The sequence below is a fragment of the Rana temporaria genome, chromosome 12 (assembly GCF_905171775.1).
Source record: "Rana temporaria chromosome 12, aRanTem1.1, whole genome shotgun sequence".
NCBI lineage: Eukaryota > Metazoa > Chordata > Amphibia > Anura > Ranidae > Rana > Rana temporaria.
This window is the reverse complement of record NC_053500.1, coordinates 16,760,607-16,780,786: the sequence shown is the minus strand read 5'-3', so window position 1 is coordinate 16,780,786 and position 20,180 is coordinate 16,760,607. Positions and strand designations below refer to the sequence as shown.

At 47.2% G+C, this 20,180-nt stretch overlaps 1 protein-coding gene across 1 annotated transcript in view; it reads left to right on the top strand.

Moving 5' to 3' along the window:
• The window catches only part of COL20A1 (collagen type XX alpha 1 chain), a 142,950-nt gene that overhangs the window by 62,659 nt on the left and 60,111 nt on the right, over window positions 1-20,180 (top strand). The window contains exons 20-22 of the mRNA XM_040331623.1: window positions 526-573; window positions 6,941-7,079; window positions 17,414-17,556. Coding sequence (XP_040187557.1) covers window positions 526-573; window positions 6,941-7,079; window positions 17,414-17,556 — 330 coding nt within the window. The remainder of the gene's footprint in view (window positions 1-525; window positions 574-6,940; window positions 7,080-17,413; window positions 17,557-20,180) is intronic.

The window sequence follows — 20,180 nt, the reverse complement described above, 5'->3', positions numbered from 1 at the left end:
ACAGACCTACCGTACATGTCCAGGCGCCCGCCGTCCCTCGCATGCGTCGAATGACTTCGACGCATGCGTGGAAGCATTTTAAAGGCGGGCCGCCCACGTCGCTGCGTCATTGTCGCGGCGACACCGCGTCATCGACGCGGCGACACCGTGGACACGCCCCGCGTATTGTTTACGCGCGGACTTCTGTACGATGGTGTGTACAACCATCGTACAGAAGCCCTCTGGCAGACATGTACGGTGAAAACGGTCCGACGGACCGCTTTCACCATACATGTTTGGTCGTGAGTACCCGGCCTAAGGGGTTGAATAATTGTGTAAATGAAGAATTCACAAAATAAACATTTACTACTGTATTACAAAACCGATTGATGTCATTTTAGTTGCATATGGTTCTTTAAGAAGTCCTTGTAGGATTTCATTCTGAATACAATTACAAATGTACACTAAATTCCCTACAACCCTTTACACCATTGGGGGGTTGAATAATTTTGAACACAACTGTATATATATTTCTGTGTCTTAAAGGGACGTGTCCATTAATGAAGGCCAAAGACGGTGAAGACGTGTTCCATGGTGAGTCTTTTTCTATTTCTGTAAATCAATTTATAAATGATAAAAAGGTGTAGATATTTCCAGGGGAATTCCAATAAATAACATCCAATGAAATGTGGTGTGGGGAGTGTAGGGCACACATAGGACTTACCCCTGTGGTACCCGGGCAGGGCTCCTTTCCTGTTTGTTATTCATACTATCATTCTAGCCATCTGCTCTTCAGTTCTTGTAGTGTCCGATCGTTGGGTAATTTACCAAAAAAAAAAAACGCATATCCCTTTAGCCATGCATGCCTCCTCTCCGCTGGGTGCTGCCAGAATATAGCTGTGCCATCCGCTGATCAGTTACTTTCTCTATTCAATTACACTCTGTCAATCAAGCAACTGATCAGCAGATTGCACGGCTATACTCTGCAGTAGACACGTGCACTGCCGAAAAATGGGTTTGTTTTCGTTACATTTTATTTTTTTTGCATTTTTCGGAAATTCTGTTAAATTCAAAAGTTCAGATTTCGGAAATTTGGAAATTCGAAAATCCAAATGTTCAGATTTTCGAATTCTGAATTCTTGAAATTTCTGATTTTCTAATTTTCTGATTTTCTATTCTCTCATTTTATAATCTTTGATTTTGGAATTTCGAATATTGGAACTTCGAACTTCCGAAATTCAAATATTCCGAAATCTTACTTTTTCGAAATTTAGAATTTCCGAAATATTGAATTTTCTAAAATTACAATTTTCTAAAATTACAATTTTCTAAAATTTGAATTTTTGAAAATTTGAATTTTTGAAAATTACAATTTTCGGAATTCCGGAAATTTGGACATTCTGGCCCGGATTCACGTAGAAGCGTGCATCTTTGTGCGGGCGTAACGTATCCTATTTACGTTACGCCTCCGCAACTTTGACAGGCAAGTGCATTATTCTCAAACGAAAGTTGTGGCGGCGTGGCGTTAATAGGCCAGCGTAAGCCCGCCTAATTCAAATGTGAAATATGTGGGCGTGTGTGTAAATGTAATGTTGCCCCACGTAAATGACGCTTTTTATGAACGGCGCATGCGCCGTCCGTGAAAGTATCCCAGTGCGCATGCTCCAAATTAACCCGCAACAAGCCAATGCTTTCGACGTGAACGTAAATGACGCCCAGCCCTATTCGCGGACGACTTATGCAAACAACGTAAAACGTGAAAAATTTGACGCAGTTCCGACGTCCATACTTAACATTGCTACGCCTCATATACGCCTCATATAGCAGAGGTAACTTTACGCTGGGAAAAGCCTAACATAAACGGCGTATCTGTACTGTGTCGGCCGGGCGTACGTTTGTGAATTGGCGTATCTAGCTGGTTTACATATTTCTAGGCGTAAATCAGCGTACACGCCCCTAGCGGCCAGCGTAAATATGCAGTTAAGATCTGACAGCGTAAGAGACTTACGCTGGTCGTATCTTATACAAATTCTGGCGTATCTGATTCTTTGAATCAGGCGCCAACATACGACGTCTCAGACTCAGAGATACGCCATTGTATCTCCTACGAGAATCTGGGCCTCTAAGTTTTGGAAATTCGGACATTCGAAAATTTCGAATATTGGAATTTCGAATTTGCTCATTTTGAATTTTCTAATTTCCGAAATTCCGAAAACTCTAATTTTCGAAAATTCAATATTTGGAAAATTCTAAATTTCGGAGATTTGAGATTTCGGAAATTTTGAATTTTGGGAAATTTTGAATTTCGGAAATCCGGAAATTTGAAAATTCTGAAATTTCGGAATTAACAAATTTGTCAAAATTTGTTAAAAATCTAATTCGGGAACGAAACGAATTGCAGACGTCTACTCTGCAGCACGCAGTGCCCATTGGGAAGGAGCATGCATATGCAACAGGATCCTGAGGATGTGTTCTTTTCCAAATGTACTGGACACTGCAGACCCCTCCCACTGAGCGTGTCACTGAAAATCAAAATAGATATTTCTTGAGAAAAAAATGATTTGATCGAAAAAAATGTTAATTGTATGTAGATGGGGGGGGGGGGGAGGTGTTATATGCGTAGTTTACACTTCAGTTTTAACACATCTATCTTTATCGCACAATAATTTGTTGCAATGACGCAAGTGTGTTAACGCAACTCACAAGGGTGTGTTTTTTTTATGAAAAACGACATGAACATTCATTCTCTGCGAATGAGGCAAACTGAATGTTTTTGGGCTATTTCCCCTCCTGGTTAAATGTTACTCATTCATACAGAATGGAGCGAATCTGGAAAATACTGCCACTAGATGGCGCTTACAATTATGAAAAAAACCAAAACGTATTTACTTGGCTCCCTCTAGTGGCCATATTGCAGCCTGATTCACTATTTTTCCTGAATCACTCTATTTATGAAAGTATAACATTCGACCTGGAGCTGAAGTAGCCTAATAACATTCAATTTTGCACAGATTTGCAATTTTGCAGGATGAATAGCCCTGCAGTTTTTTTTTTCTTTAACCACTTCAATACCGGGCACTTTCGCCCCTTCCTGCCCAGACCAGTTTTCAGCTTTCAGAGGTGTCACACTTTGAATGACAATTGCACGGTTATGCGACACTGTACACAAATACATCCCCCCCCCCCCCCCCAGTGCACATCAAAGAGGACCCGTCATTAATATGCCCAATTGTTGGATTTGCATTTAGTTGAACTCCAGGCTGATATAAAAGACACAAACAAATCATCTTCTGTATTCCTTGACGTCTTATTACATTCGCTTTTATTGCTAGCAGTGTGTGCATGCGAGTGTCACCTGGTATTAACCCCTCTACAGCAGAGCTCAGACGGGGAAACGCAAACACATAGCTCCCAACTGTCCCTGATGTGCCCTGGGCACTGTGGTGTCATGTGAGGTGGGGGGGCACCACGAGGAGATTGGGGGGAGGAGATTTGTGTTAGGAGGAGGAAATTGGGGGGGGTTAGAATGTTGCTAGGAGGGAAAATTTGGGGAGGTGGGCTAGGAGTAGGTGATTTGGGGGGATTTGTGTCGGGAGGGGAAAAGGGATTTGTGCTGGGAGGGGAAATTTGCATTTGGGGGGGGGGGGGGGGGGGTTTGTGCTATTATGGATGATTGGGTGGGTGTATTTGTGTTAGGAGGGGAAATTGGAATGGGAAGAGGAATTGTGCTTAGAGAGGACGCATAGGCGGAGAGAGGATTTTTTAGGGTGGCGGTTGTGCTGGGGGGCATATGGGGACAGAGGATTTTTTAGAGGGGGTGTGCTGGGGGGCATATGGGGAGAAAGGATTTTTGAGGTTGGGTTGTGCTGTGGGGGCATATGGGGACAAAGTATTTTTAGGGGGGTTGTGCTGAGGGGCACATGGGGAGAGAGGATTTTTTTTTTAGGGGGCGGGGTGTGTTGGGGGGCATATGGGGACAAAGTATTTTTAGGGGGGAAGGTTGTGCTGGGGGGCATATGGGGAAAGAGGATTTTTTGGGGGGGTTGTACTGGGGGGCATATGGGGAGAGAGGAATTTTTAGGGGGGGGGTTGTGCTGGGGGGCATATGGGGAGAGGATTTTTTTAGGGGGGGTTGTGCGGGGGGGCACATGGGGAGAGAGGATTTTTTAGGGGGGGTTTTGCTGGGGGGCCAATGGGGAGAGAGTATTGTTTAGGGGGGTTGTGCTGGGGTGCATATGGGGAGAGAGTATTTTTTAGGGGGGTGGTGTTGGGGGGCACGTGGGGAGAGAGGATTTTTTAGGAGGGGGTTGTGCTGGGGGGCATATTGGGAGAAAGGATTTTTTTTTAGGGGGTTGTGCTGGGGGGGCATATGGGGGAGAGGATTTTTTAGGGGGGGGGGGTTGTACTGGGGGGCATATGGGGAGAGAGGATTTTTTTTGGTGGGGTGGGGTTTGTGCTGGGGGGCATATGGGGAAAAAGGTTTTTTTTTTTTAGGGGGGGTTGTGCTGGGGAGGGGGGGCATATGGGGAGAGAGGATTTTTTATGGTGGGGTGGCGGTTGTGCTGGGGGGCATATGGGGGTGTGAAAGATTTGTGTTGGGAAGGCAGGAATTTCATCAGGGGGGCAGATTTGAGCTGGGAGGAGGGGGAATATATGCTTTGGTTGTAAGCATGCAGATTAGTACTAGATTTTTATGGGGTGGGGGGATTTTTGCTGGCACATAATGGCCATATATTTGGGGGGGGGGGGTGCAATTTGTCATGTTCACCCTGGGCTCTAGATGACCGTGTCCCGGCACTGGTTGCAGTACTAACAAAGAGCACGCTGAGGAGGAGAGAGCAGAGTTACAGAGTGGTATACTGGCAAACCTCGGCACCCCAGATGTTTTGGAACTACATTTCCCATGATCCTCAGGCACTCTGCAGTGTAGCTGAGCATCATGGGAGATGTAGTTCCAAAACACCTAGGGTGCCGATGTTCGTCAACAGTGACCCAGGCTAAGAACACACGGTCCACCATTATACATGAAAAACTTAGGACATCTAGTGGCAGAAAAGGGATATTACAGACCTACTCCATACTGGGCAGATGGTCACATAATTATGGCAGGTTTGGTAAGTCTGGATTGTACAATCAGATTGTATGATGTATGGCCAGCTGTTCCCTAATCTCCTATAGATCTGACAAACTCCTCATTAATGTTTGTGTGTTCCTAGAAGACGTCCTTTGCTGTGCGGACTTTCCGTCTGGTAGATGACCCCCCCCCCCCAATTAAAAAAAAGGCCCGCCGCCAAATTGGGAGGCCGCCTTGTTAAATTGGGGTCAGCCGCCAATTATGCGCGGAGATGGTAATCGTTTTCCGATGGCGGAGTGTTATAATTACCCCGGTGTCGGATGAAAGACGCTACTAATGAGTCGCCGAGAGAGAGGCGCGGAGAGCGCCCTTTGTAGGAGAGATCCCCCGTATCGCGCGTCTGAGCGCGCGTCATTAAGGGGAACAATGGCCATTGTCTTCTCCTCTGTAGATGGAGATCATCGCCGCCATACACTTCTGAAGATGGGCGCCGTCGGGACGCCAAGATAAAACCGCGACGGCTTTGTCAGTGCGACTGGAGATTCATTAAAGGCAACTGGCGAGGACGGGGATAGGAGAGATGACATTGCCGGTCAGAAGAGATAATTCGAGTTCCCCGGCTGTACAAGGAGGATGACAGAGCTGGCCATACACTATACAATCCCCATACAATTTTCTTTAGGCGTACCAAAACTATGTGCTAAGTCCAGGTTCACTTCTAAGCGCCTGATGCGTTTTTTTCAGGCACGTTTTGCGATACGTTTTTTGCATTTTTAAAACCGCTTTTTTACATACATTTTGTTTTTTTGGTTCCCTTCAACACACTGTATATAGCTGGTTGCTAAAGAGGGGGCCAGGAAGCTGACCGCCACGTTCTTAACAACCGATGAGTCATCAGCTGTCAGCGGCATTCCCCGCTGACAGGGGGCCAGGATGCCGACCTCAGCATCCTTAACAACCAATGAGTCATTAGCTGTCAGCCGGATTCACCACTGACTGCTGAGAGGGGGCCATGAAGCCGGCCGACACTTCATGAACCAACGATGAGTCATCAGCTGTCAATGGCATTCTCTGCTGACAGCTGAGAGGGGGCCAGGAAGCTGACCTCAGCGTCCTTAACAACCAATGAGTCATCAGCTGTCAGCGGGATTCCCCACTGACTGCTGAGAGGGGGCCATGAAGCCGGCCGACACTTCCTTAACCAACGATGAGCATTCAGCTGTCAGTGGCATTCCCCGCTGACAGCTGAGAGGTGGCCAGGATGCCGACCGACACTTCCTTAACAACCGATGAGTCATCAGCTGTCGGCGGGATTGCCCGCTGACAGCTGAGAGGGGGCCAGGAAGCCGACCGCCGTGTTCTTAAAGCGGAGGTTCACCCTAAAAAACATCTATATACCATTACATCCAGCATACTTCTGACATCTACCGTATGCTGTTTTTTTTTTGTGTTTTTTGCTGTGCATACCGTTTTATTGTTATTCCCCCCCCCCCCCCCGGCTTCCGGGTTCTAGAAATTGGGAAATGTGAAAATCAGCCAGGAAATTGGCATTTCCCCACAGAGCCAGACCCAAAGACTTGCCCTAGAGGAGATTGGGTTTCCATCTACTTAGCTTATTGCAGTACAGTGCTGAAATGCAAATTCTAGACAGCTCCTGTGATTGTGTGTCTGGCCCCGCCCTTCTAGCTTTCTGTGCCTTGCTATTGGCCCACAGGGGTGTCCATCACAGCAATGGGCCAATAGTGAGTTGAAGAGGGCGGGACGTAGGCTCTAGACCCTGGGACACCCAGTATATAAGTCCTCCTAGATTATGGAATGGTTGGACTTTTCTAAACATCTTTCCCCTGTAGATCCTCCTCCCGGCTGATTTCCTGTCTCCTCTCCTAGGCTACGACATGATGGCCGTCTTTGGACTGTATGACAAGCTGTACTCCTCCATCAGCGGGGTCTCTATTGACGCCTTTGTCCTCGGCCGCTCCCGGATCTACACCATGGCAGAGAACGCCCAGCTGACTGTATGGACCAGGTAGGATTGATGGGTCACAATGTGCGTAAGACAGCGCAGCACTCAGATAGAACCCTCCTCATTTCCTGGCTGGAGGACGCCCAGCATCATCTAGCCCTTTCCTTCCCAGCCTGACTGTCCCTGGTGCAATTACAGCCACTCCTGTAGACTTGACACTTGCCCATCAAGGCCTTTTGCTTTTCAACATAACTTCTCCAAGGAGCCAGGCCGCTGCTTTCATTAAGACTGAAGGCGCCTGGAAGGGGTGCAATGTAGACTATGGCCCAGATTCTTAGAAGAGATACGACGGCGTATCTCTGCGTTGCGCGGTCGTATCTATGCGCCTGATTCTTAGAATCAGTTACACATAGATTTCCCGTAGATCTGACTGGCGTAACTGTGTTACACCGTCGGATCGTAACTGCATATTTACGCTGGCCGCTAGGTGGCGCTTCCGTCGAATTCCGCGTTGAGTATGCAAATTAGCTATATACGCGAATTCCCGAACGTACGCCCGGCCGACGCAGTAAAGTTACGCCGTTTACGTTAGGCTTTTCCCGGCGTATAATTGCCCCTGCTATATGGTGGCATAAGTGCGGCGTAACAATGTTAAGTATGGCCGTCGTTCCCGCGTCGAAATTTGAAAAAGTTACGTTGTTTGCGTAAGTCGTCCGTGAATGGGGCTTGACGTCATTTACACTCACGTCTAAACCAATGACGTCCTTGCGGCGTACTTTGGAGCAATTCAGGAAAAACGTCAATCACGTCGGGTCACAGTACATTTACATAAAACATGCCCCCCTGATCCATATTTGAATTAGGCGGGCTTACGCCGGCCGATTTACGCTACGCCGCCGCAACTTACAGAGCAAGTGCTTTGAGAATACAGCACTTGCCCGTCTAAGTTGCGGCGGCGTAACATAAATCGGATACGTTACGCTGCCGCAGAGAAATATGGCGCTGGACGAGAATCTGGCCCAATGTTCACTGCCGGAAAAAATAAAATAAAATTTTTGTTTTCGTTTTATTATTTTTTTTGCTTTTTTTGGAAATTCGAAAAATTCTTTTTTTTTTTTAATTTTATTTGTTTTTTTGCTTTTTTTTCCCGGAAATTCAGGAAATTCGAAAATTTGGAATTCTGAATTTCCAATTTTCGAATTTTCGAATTTCTGAAAAAGCAAAGAACAGATAAAACGAAAACGGAAATTTTCCAATTTCGAATTTTCAATTTTTTTAATTTTCAATTTTTTTTAATTTTCAACAATTAAAAAAATTAAAATTTCTAAAGTTCGAGTTTGCAAAATTCGAAAATCTAAAATTTTCGAAAATTTGAAAAAAATATATTTTTTAATTTTAATCGATTTTTTTGCTTTTTTTTTCGGAAATTCAGGTAATTCCAAAGTTTGGAATTCTGAATTTTCCGAATTTTCGAATTTCTGAAAAAGCAAAGAACAAATCAAACGAAAACGGAAATTTCCCATTTTTGAATTTTCTATTTTTAAAATTTTAAAAATGTTAAAATTTTAAAATTTAAAAATTTTAAAATTTTTTAATTCTCAAATGTTTTCATTTTCGAAAATTAAAAAATGTGCAATTTCGAAAATTCGAGATTGCAAAATTTGAAAACCTAAAATTTACGGAAATTCGGACTTTCGAAAATACGATTTTCCAAAAATCCGAATTCCCGAAATTCGGAAATACGAAAATTCGGAAATTGAAAAATTCGGAAATTGAAAATTTTGGAAATGCCAGCCCTTTGGAAGCATAGAGACCCGGTGATGATGTCACTGGACCTAAAATCACTTGTTTGTTGTTGCCGGGGAAGATTATACTTAAACTTTTAAAGAAAAAAAGTTAGAAGGCGTCACGGAGTGACTTCACCTTGGCAACTGTTGAACAGTTCTATAAATTGTGTCTCTTGTTGTTATGGCAACACATTTACTCACATTATGAAATGAGTTCCTTAAAGAGCAAGTTCACTTTATTTCTTTATTTTTTACCTGCAAAGTCTTCCTCCAGCTATTTCCACCAAGACTTCCATGGAAATCAGCAGCTCAGGGATCCATCCAACCTTTGATTCTTTGCAGAATATCTCCAGTACTTTCGTATTCCCGGACGTCTTGCGCAAAAAAAAAAAAAAAAAAATTGAAATTCGACGCGGGAACGACGGCCATACTTTAACATTAAGCCATGAAAATGCAGGCTTATGTTTGCGACGGGAAAAACCGACTAGCGAAGACGTAAGAGAATGCGACGAACGCGCGTACCTTCGTGGATCGCCGTAATCAGCTAATTTGCATACCCGACGCGGAAAACGACGCAAACTCCACCCAGCGGCCGCCGGAAAATTACACCTACGATCCGAAGCCGTACGCCTGTCGGATCTTAGCCAAAAGTCATCGTATCTTTGTTTGTGAATTACAAATAAAGATACGACGCGGCAAATTTGAAAGTACGCCGGAGTATCAGCAGATACTCTGGCGTACTTTTTCTGTGAATCTGGCCCAATATAACCGATCAATAAAATACAATATAACCATTCAATACAATATAACCATTCAATTTAATACAATATAGCTAATCAATAAAATACAATATAACCGATCAATAAAATGCGTCTTTTCATGTCCCGCGCCCTCTCCATACTTAATCCTTTACTTTTATCCTCCGTAGACCAGATAACATTAATCTCTTTATACAGACAAATCTGCTAAACCCCATTGCCTTTTGGTGTGCAAATCCCTGAGATTTCTGTCTCCTTCGCTGACCTCTGACCTCCTGATGCGTTGGTTGGAGAGTTTTGCTGTCTTAAAGGGAACCCGCCATATGGGCTTTAACCCGGCACAGGCGGCTCCGCCAAGGTTCATTTTCACCTTCTAGGTAATGCATGGGATCTTCCAAGTCATATTGTCAGCCAATGGTGCGCAGGGAAGTCCGCTTTGGCACTCTGCTGCAAAGTCTCCTCCCTGAGGAGCTCTGATGATGACAAATTCACTCTCTACACAGCGCCATCTAGTGCCTGAAAAGGGGAAAGCATGAGCCGTTTACAATGGAACAGCAAAAAGAAAGGGTCAAGGTGTAATAAGGCCAACAGATTTTGGGGGGGTACAAAAATTACCCCTTCATCAGGGCTTGCAATAGGAAACAATATATCCAGACTGAATAACGGCCGGGCCTTGAGTAGTATTTTATCCATTGTGACAATCTTCATAGATCTCAACTACAACCAGTTTGGCAGGAAATCCTGATTCAGTCCTGATACATTGTTTGCGATTGCAAAGCCCTGATGAAGGGGGGTAGTTTTGGTCCCCTGAAACGCACACTAGCTACTCCTTTTTATTGTTCTTTGCCCCTTACTGGGAAAAAAGGAGTCACTAACGCGTTTCAGGTTACCAACCCCCCCCCTCGCCAAAACTATAAATGTTGATTGGTTGCCAAACCGGTTGCTAAGGAGATCTGTGAAGATTATCCATCTCCTGATCCACCTACTGAGCCACTTACTGATCCGCCTACTGATCCACCTACTGGTCCACCTACTGAGCCACCTACTGAGCCACCTACTGAGCCACCTACTGAGCCACCTACTGAGCCACCTACTGAGCCACCTACTGAGCCACCTACTGAGCCACCTACTGATCCACTTACTGATCCATCTACTGATCCACCTACTGATCCACCTACTGATCCACTTACTGAGACACCTCCTAAGCCACCTACTGATCCACCTACTGATCCACCTACTGATCCACCTACTGAGCCACCTACTGAGCCACCTACTGATCCACTTACTGATCCACCTACTGATCCACCTACTGATCCACTTACTGATCCACCTACTGATCCACCTACTGATCCATCTACTGATCCACCTACTGATCCACCTACTGAGCCACCTACTGAGCCACCTACTGATCCACCTACTGAGCCACCTACTGATCCACCTACTGATCAACCTACTGATCCACTTACTGATCCATCTACTGATCCACCTACTGATCCACCTACTGATCCACCTACTGATCCACCTACTGAGCCACTTAATGAGCCACCTACTGATCCACCTACTGAGCCACCTACTGATCTGCTTACTGAGCCACCAACTGATCCCTTTACTGATCCGCCTACTGATCTGCCTACTGATCCACCTACTGAGCCACTTACTGATCTGCCTACTGAGCCACCTACTGAACCGCCTACTGATCCACCTACTGAGCCACCTACTGATCTACCTACTGGTCCACCTACTAAGCCACTTAATGAGCCACCTACTGATCCACCTACTGATCCACCCACTGATCCGCCTACTGATCCACCTACTGAGCCACCTACTGGTCCACCTACTGATCCACCTACTGAGCCACCTACTGGTCCACCTACTGAGCCGTCTATTGATCCACCTACTTATCCACCTACTGGTCCACCTACTGGTCCACCTACTGAGCCACCTACTGGTCCACCTATTGGTCCACCTACTGATCCACCTACTGATCCACCTACTGGTCCACCTACTGGTCCACCTACTGATCCACCTACTGAGCCATCTACTGATCCACCTACTGAGCCACCTACTGATCCACCTACTGATCCACCTACTGGTCCACCTACTGGTCCACCTACTGGTCCACCTACTGATCCATCTACTGAGCCACTTACTGAGCCACCTACTGAGCCATCTACTGAGCCATCTACTGAGCCACCTACTGATCCACCTACTGAGCCGCCCACTGATCCACCTACTGATCCACCTACTGATCCACCTACTGATCCATCTACTGATCCACCTACTGATCCACCTACTGAGCCACCTACTGATCCACCTACTGATCCACCTACTGATCCACCTACTGGTCCACCTACTGGTCCACCTACTGATCCACCTACTGATCCATCTACTGAGCCACTTACTGAGCCATCTACTGAGCCACCTACTGATCCACCTACTGAGCCGCCCACTGATCCACCTACTGATCCATCTACTGATCCATCTACTGATCCATCTACTGATCCACCTACTGATCCACCTACTGATCCACCTACTGATCCACTTACTGATCCATCTACTGATCCACCTACTGATCCACCTACTGAGCCACTTAATGAGCCACCTACTGATCCACCTACTGATCCACCTACTGATCTGCTTACTGAGCCACCAACTGATCCCTTTACTGATCCGCCTACTGATCTGCCTACTGATCCACCTACTGAGCCACCTACTGAGCCACTTACTGATCTGCCTACTGAGCCACTTACTGATCTGCCTACTGAGCCACCTACTGAGCCGCCTACTGATCCACCTACTGAGCCACCTACTGGTCCACCTACTGATCTACCTACTGGTCCACCTACTAAGCCACTTAATGAGCCACCTACTGATCCACCTACTGATCCACCCACTGATCCGCCTACTGATCCACCTACTGAGCCACCTACTGGTCCACCTACTGATCCACCTACTGATCCACCTACTAAGCCACTTAATGAGCCACCTACTGATACACCTACTGAGCCACCTACTGATCCACCTACTGAGCCACCTACTGAGCCACTTACTGATCTGCCTACTGAGCCACCTATTGAGCCGTCTATTGATCCACCTACTTATCCACCTACTGGTCCACCTATTGGTCCACCTACTGATCCACCTACTGATCCACCTACTGGTCCACCTACTGGTCCACCTACTGATCCACCTACTGAGCCATCTACTGATCCACCTACTGAGCCACCTACTGAGCCGCCCACTGATCCACCTACTGATCCACCTACTGATCCACCTACTGATCCATCTACTGATCCACCTACTGATCCACCTACTGAGCCACTTAATGAGCCACCTACTGAGCCACTTAATGAGCCACCTACTGATCCACCTACTGATGCACCTACTGATCTGCTTACTGAGCCACCAACTGATCCCTTTACTGATCCGCCTACTGATCCATCTACTGATCCACCTACTGAGCCACCTACTGATCCACCTACTGAGCCGCCCACTGATGCACCTACTGATGCACCTACTGATTTGCTTACTGAGCCACCTACTGAGCCACCAACTGATCCACCGACAGATCGACCTACTGACCCACCTACTGAGGGATGACTGGAGTCCTATAAAGAACGGGCTTCTTTCATTACTGCATCAGATAAAATACAAAGTGAAACACGAGGTTATCGATGTAAAACGGAACTCAGAATATGAATATTTCATTTCTCAAATCATAAAAAATTTATTTTATTATTCCTGGCTGTAAGAAATCATTGTAGAAAAGCACAGTAGGTTCCCTTTAGGACATACCTGCCTCTACTAGTCAATTTTTATCGGCATTCGCAGAGGACAGACCTCGCCTGGAGCGCCACCTGCTGACTGCAAATGGTTCATATTTATGAATTACATTTTTTTTGCGCATATTTAAATATACAAAGTAAAATATTGCGAAACTCTCCGCAGGAGATTCTCTTTAGAAGTCACCTAAGTACAGTAATGAGAGGCGACAATATTTTTTTGGGGGAGCGCGCCGCCCCTCGCACCTCGTATCAACCCTACGCAGCTTTAGTACCATCATTTGATATGTTAATTCCCGCTACGTGAACCTGCAGATCTCCTAAATTAGCTTGGCGTGGTTATTGCTGAAATCGTCTTGAAGATTGCGATCTCCCTTCCGCGCCGCCTGCTATGCGGATAATCCGGCGCCCTTCCCTCCATTAGTAGGAGCGTTTTATGCCGCCTACTACTAATGCGTCCAATCGCTCACCGCTGACAGGACCGACGGCGATTTGGTTCTATGTAGATACCCCGTGTATCGCTTCCGGGCCAACATTGAGAGACGTATACATGTAGCGAGGAGGAGGGGGTGAGGGGCAGTTAATGTCTGCGCTAGGCGGAAATTAATTTACATTTTAAACTTACACTCCAATCGGACGTGATGGTATTTTTATATATTTTTTTTTATATTTTCTTTTATCTTTTTCTCTTTTTATGCCCCATTAGCCTAATCTGTATAGTTAGCAATTTCTCCATCTACTCTATTTTTGCGCTTCCTGCAATGCGTCCACTGCACAGAATCATGTGACAGGAGCTGCAGTCCCTATTGGAAACTATGGGACAAGTTGGCAAAATATACTATGTAGTTTTTGGTTGGTTTTAAAGAAAGCCTAATTAGAGTCACAGAAATATTAATTTGTTAAAAAAATAAAAAAAAAGAGAGTCACAGAAATAGATTCCTCGGGCCAGATCCACGTAGCGGATCGTAATTTTCGGCAGGCGTAGCGTTTTGTATTAACGCTACGCCGCCGCAACTTTGAGAGGCAAGTGCTGTATTCACAAAGCACTTGCCTCTAAAGTTACGGTGGCGTAGCGTAAATCTGCAGGCGTATGGGCGCGGAATTCAAATGTTAAAAATGTGGGCGTGTTTTATGTTAATTTTACTTGACCCAACGTAAATTACGTTTTTTTTTAACGGCGCATGCGCTGTCCGTGGGGGTATCCCAGTGGGCGTGCTCGAAATTAACCCGCAACAAGCCAATGCTTACGACGTGAACGCCATTCTACGCAAAGCCCTATTCGCGAACGACTTACGCAAACGACGTAAAATTTTAAAAATTTGCAGCGGGAACGACGTCCATACTTAACATTGAGTACGCCTCATATAGCAGGGGTAACTTTACGCCGAAAAAAGCCTTACGGAAACGACGTAAAAAAAATGCGCCGGACGTACGTTTGTGGGTTGGCGTATCTAGCTAATTTGCATACTCGACGCGGAATTCGACGGATGCGCCACCTAGCGGCCAGCGTAAATATGCACCTTAGATCCAACGGCGTACTAAGACGTACGCCAGTCTGATCTAGCCCAGCTTCAGGCGTATCTTATTGTGGATACAAAACAAAGATACGCCGGAGCAAAATAGAAGTTACGCAGCGTATCAATAGATACGCCGTCGTAACTTCTTTGTGGATCTGCCCCCTAGTGTTCTAACAGTTTTTGTCGCCTCCTCTTTATTGTTACAACCATTGTGAGGGCTGTCTAAAACTGACTATGCCATCCAATGAGGACTAGAGATTGACCACACTGCTCAGTGCACACTGTAAGAGCTGGTTAGGCCACGCCCACGGCTAGTGTAACACACCCCTTTTTGTGTACTTGTATTGTGGGGCGTGGCTGTTACTCAGCTCTAACAGCACAGGGCACTGCAGTGTTAGAAGAGAAAGCAGTATATTCATTCAGAGGAAAAGGTATTGTATGCCATTTTCAAGCAGATTTCGGTCACCAAGAAGCCCATTGATACCAATGATGGGGCACTTTTCCTCCCACTGATACTGATGGGAGGGGAACTATTCCTCCCACTGACACCATCGATAGGGTACTTATACTACCACTGACACCAATGATGGGACACTGTTCCCAATATTGATACCAATGATGGGGCACTATTACTACCATCGATACCAATGATGGGGCACTATTACTACCATTGATACCAATGATGGGGCACTATTACTACCATCGATACCAATGATGGGGCACTATTACTACCAATGGCCCAGATTCAAGAAGCAATTGTGCCCGTGTAACCATAGGTTACGCAGCGCAAGTGCTTACTTGCTCCGGTGTAACGAGTTTTCCTGATTCAGGAACCTCGTTACACCGACTGCAGCCTAAAATCTGCGCGGCATAAGGCTCTTATGCCTCGCAGATTTTAGGCTGCATTCTTGCGTGTGCCGCTAGGGGGCGCTCCCATTGTGATCAGCGTGTAGTATGCAAATTGCATACTACCAACTGATTCACAAACTTGCGCGGGCCCCGCGCAAGCCAGGTACGGAGTTTCCGTACGGCAACTTTAGCGCAAGGCTGCCCCTTCTAATAGTAGGGGCAGCCAATGCTAAAGTATAGCCGCCGCTCCCGCGACGTGAAATTTGAATTTCACGTCGTTTGCGTAAGTGATTCGTCAATGGCGCTGGACGCCATTCACGTTCACTTTGAAGCAAATGACGTCCTTGCGACGTCATTTGCCGCAATGCACGTCGGGAAAGTTTCCAGACGGAGCATACGCTGTACGCTCGGCGCGGGAGCGTTGCCTAATTTAAATGATTCCCGCCCCCGGCGGGATCATTTACATTGCACGCGCTTACGCCAGGCAATTTTGCCGGCGCGCCCTCGCAATTTACGGAGCTACTGCTCCGTGAATCGAGGGCAGCGCAAAATATTTGCGGGGCGCAGGGCAAAATCGGTGCCCTGTGCCTCCGCAAATAGAGCGCAAATGTACCTGAATCTGGGCCAGTATATTCATTCAGAGGAAAAGGTATTGTAAGGCATTTTCAAGCAGATATCGGTCACCAAAAAGCCCATTGATACCAATGATGGGACACTTTTCCTCCCATTGATACCGATGGGAGGGGAACTATTCCTCCCACTGACACCATCGATAGGGTACTTATACTACCACTGACACCAATGATGGGACACTGTTCCCAATATTGATACCAACGATGGGGCACTTTTACTACCATTGATACCAATGATGGGACACTATTTTTCCTATTGATACCAACGATGGGGCACAAATAATCCCATTGATACCAATAATGGCGCACTAATCCTTCCATTGATACCAATCATGGGTGTAACGAGACCCTTGCTCGCTCGCTTCCTCTCTCCCGACACTCCTCTGCTACTAGTGAGTCAGCTCGCAGATCGCAGCGTCTGATGGTTCGGTCATCCAAGGCTCCGGGATCCGAACTACAGCTATGTGCCGTTCGGGATCCATTAACAAACACCAGGCAGGCTGTATGTAAGTTCAAACAGGAAGCCCTTTATTGGAAGTACACAACACACTTTTAAACAGAATTTGGAACATCCCGCCCCCAACAATCGCTTTCCTATTGGTCAAATGTAAAGTACATGGAGTTCTCCTTCAGGTCCTCTTAGGCATGCAAATGAGGACTTGAACATGAGTCAGCAGGGATTGGTCCGATAGCTTGAATAGAGGGACTGTTATGTGTAATGAGACGGAAGACCCAGGGGGTAATCAATGTACACAATAGCCAGACGCAGAACAATGGAGCCGTCTGGAGCTTTAAGACAGAGAAGAAGACCCCCCACTGTGTAACAGATTTCAAAGAGATACCCTTCAGCATTCCAAGGTCCATGACATTGGGGGATTGCTTATTCCCACTAACACCAGGATATATTTTGCTCCCACTGGCTACAGTCCAGCCCTCCCAAAGTTTTAATAGAACAGTAAACTGGCCCCTGCTCTAAACCATTCTGCAGCATGTGTATTCTGATCTCCCTGCTGTTCAGGTCCGTTTCCTTTTCTATGACCTTGACTGCGCCATTTTCTTTTTCTTCTTTCAGAGAAGCCCATCCTCACGGGCTCCCCCAGGAACACGGGCTCAGCTTTCTCCTTCGCCTGCCCGCCAATGCCGCTCGGGAACCTTTCACCTTATGGCAGCTGACGGATGAAGATTTCCAGCCGATTGTCGGGATAATCGCGGATCGTAAGTTTCTACTTTGGACGGGGCGGGGTGTGAGCCTTGAGAAGACGTTATGGATCGTTTATTTGAATTAGGAGATTCTTCTTCCGCCTTTCTTTTCTGTTATGGTGAAAGTACAGTTAGTGAGCATTGTCACCCTAGGATAGGATGTGTGTTGCTGGTAGGAAGTACCCGGACAGGGTCTTCCAGCCCCCAGGGCAAGGATCCAGAATTGCTCCTCCCCTCCCCCCACTCTAGGCTTTGTGAGGCCTTAGGCTAAACTTGGATATGTGGCCCCACTCATGCCTATAATGGGAAAAAGGATTACATTTTTAGTGCATGAGGAGATTGGTCCCGCACATCCGCAGGCAATGGCATCATTCTTCCCGATGCTGGGCTCTCCCCTTCCTCCGTCAGGTAAATTAGGCGGCTGCGAAGCCCCTGTGAGCGCGAGGCCTTCGGCGACCGCCTAATTTGCCTAATTAAAGAGCCGCCTCTGCCCCCACTGTCAATGCGTGCCGTTTAAAGGGGGGGGGGGCACCCTGAGTCTATTCTTTGTGCCCAGGGCAGCTTCCCCTCCTGCCCACCCCTTGTCCGAGCCCTGCTGGTAGGATCACCAGAAGAAAATAAAGGCAAAAAAAAACCGAAAAAACTAAAAAACTAAAATAAAACTAAGCAGCTACCATTTTAAAGGGGTTGTAAAGCTTTGTGTTTTTTCATCTTAAAGTGGATGTGCGCTGAAAAAAATAAATTAAAAGCCAGCAGCTACAAATACTGCAGCTGCTGACTTTTAATATTAGGACACTTACCTGTCCTGGAGTCCAGCGCTGATCGCAGCAGAGGACAAGCGATTTTTTGTCATTCTGCTGTCCCCCCGCCATCCTCGGTGAGGGAACCAGGAAGTAAAGCGCTCCGGCTTCACTGCCCGGTTCCCTACGGCGCAAACGCGAGTCGCGCTGCGCCCGCCGATTGGCTCCCGATGTGTACTGGGAGCCGAGTGTTCCCAGAACACAATGGGGGGGCGACGGGATGTGACGTCATGTCCACAGCCTGCCCGAGACTGTGTGGCCGGAAGTGGTGCAAATACCTGTCTTTAGACAGGTATCTGCACCCCCCTCCCCCCTGAAAGATGTCAAATGTGACACCGGAGGGGGGGAGGGTTCCGATCAGCGGGAGTTCCACTTTAGGGTGGAGCTCCGCTTTAATACATCCTATGCATTAAGGTGAAAAAACACTTTGCACCCTCCGAGCCCCCGTTTTACTTACCTGAGCCCCGAATCTCTGTGGGCGCGATCCCACGATGCTTTCCCCCAGCTTGAGGCGGCTCTTTATTGGATGATTGATAGCAGCCCAGCCATTGGCTCCCACTGCTGTCAATCAAATCAATGACACGGCGCGCCCGGGGGGGGGGGGGGCGTGGCCGAGTGATCAAGGCAGGACTTAGGGTGGTGGGGGCCCCTGGTCTTGAGTGTTGATTGAGGGGACCCCTGGAGCCGAGAAGCGGGGAGGGGGGGTGGAGGTGAGCGGGGGGGCTGCAACCGATCCGAGTTGATGAGCAGGGGGGGGGGGTCGCCAAATCGATTAATCAAAGTTGTTAAGGGGGGTGCCGATCGTAGTTGTTGAGCGGGGGGGCCACCGATTGGAGCTGACCAAAGTTGTTGCACGGTGGGGGGGGCGCCGATCGGAGTTGTTGAGCAGGGGGGGGGGGGCGCCGAATCGATTAATCAAAGTTGTTGAGGGGGGCGCCGATCGTAGTTGTTGAGCGGTGGGGTGAAGGGGACTTCTTACCTCTTCATCAGCAGCGGCATGGCTCTTCCTGCTTCCTCCTCCCGGGGGCCCCCTATTGGGCGGGGCCCATGGGCTTGAGCCCAGTCAAGCCCAATGGTAAGTCTGGCCCTGCGAGTGATACACTCTGCGGTTATGGCCACTGACTGTATCACACAGGAGCGTGCCCGCAAGCTAACCCCCTTGGGAAAGCGCTTCCCCGAGGGGGAGTTAGCTCTTGCGGGGAGGAGCCGAGACAGCCAACGAGGGACCCAAGAAGAGGAGGATCGGGGCTGCTCTGTGCAAAACGAGCTGCACAGTGGAGGTAAGTATGGTATTTTCGTTATTTTAAAAAAAATTTAAAATAAACCTTTACAACCCCTTTAAGCTGTTCTGTATTACAATTTTGTTTTGGGGTTTAGATACACTTTAACTCACCTCCACAGATAAGAAATAAGAGTTCTAGATATGTCTTCTGACAATGGAATCTTACAGAGGAACAAATCCAGAGATCCTAATAACAGAAAACGCTGACTTGTCTTTAACCCCACGAGGTCATCCAAGGACCAGGCAGGTCTGCGGTCAGTATGAAGAGCGCAGGTGACGACGGCCCCCAAGAGCCTTATCAATAGATTGGGGACCATGAGCAATATCCTAGGCCATTATTCAATAGGCAGCCCAGAGGCAGAACTTTAATATTTTTTCTATTTTAAACCTCTCCTTGCCAACGTGTCCACTGCTGTAATGATTTCCTGTCCTGGATCTCATTTTACACGTTTTAATATACTTGGAAAATATGGCCGGAGCTGCCTGGAGCACGAGGAGTAATTGTAACCTGCGGCCGTCTTCTGCTACGTTGGGGATCTGTGTGATCATTTAGGTTC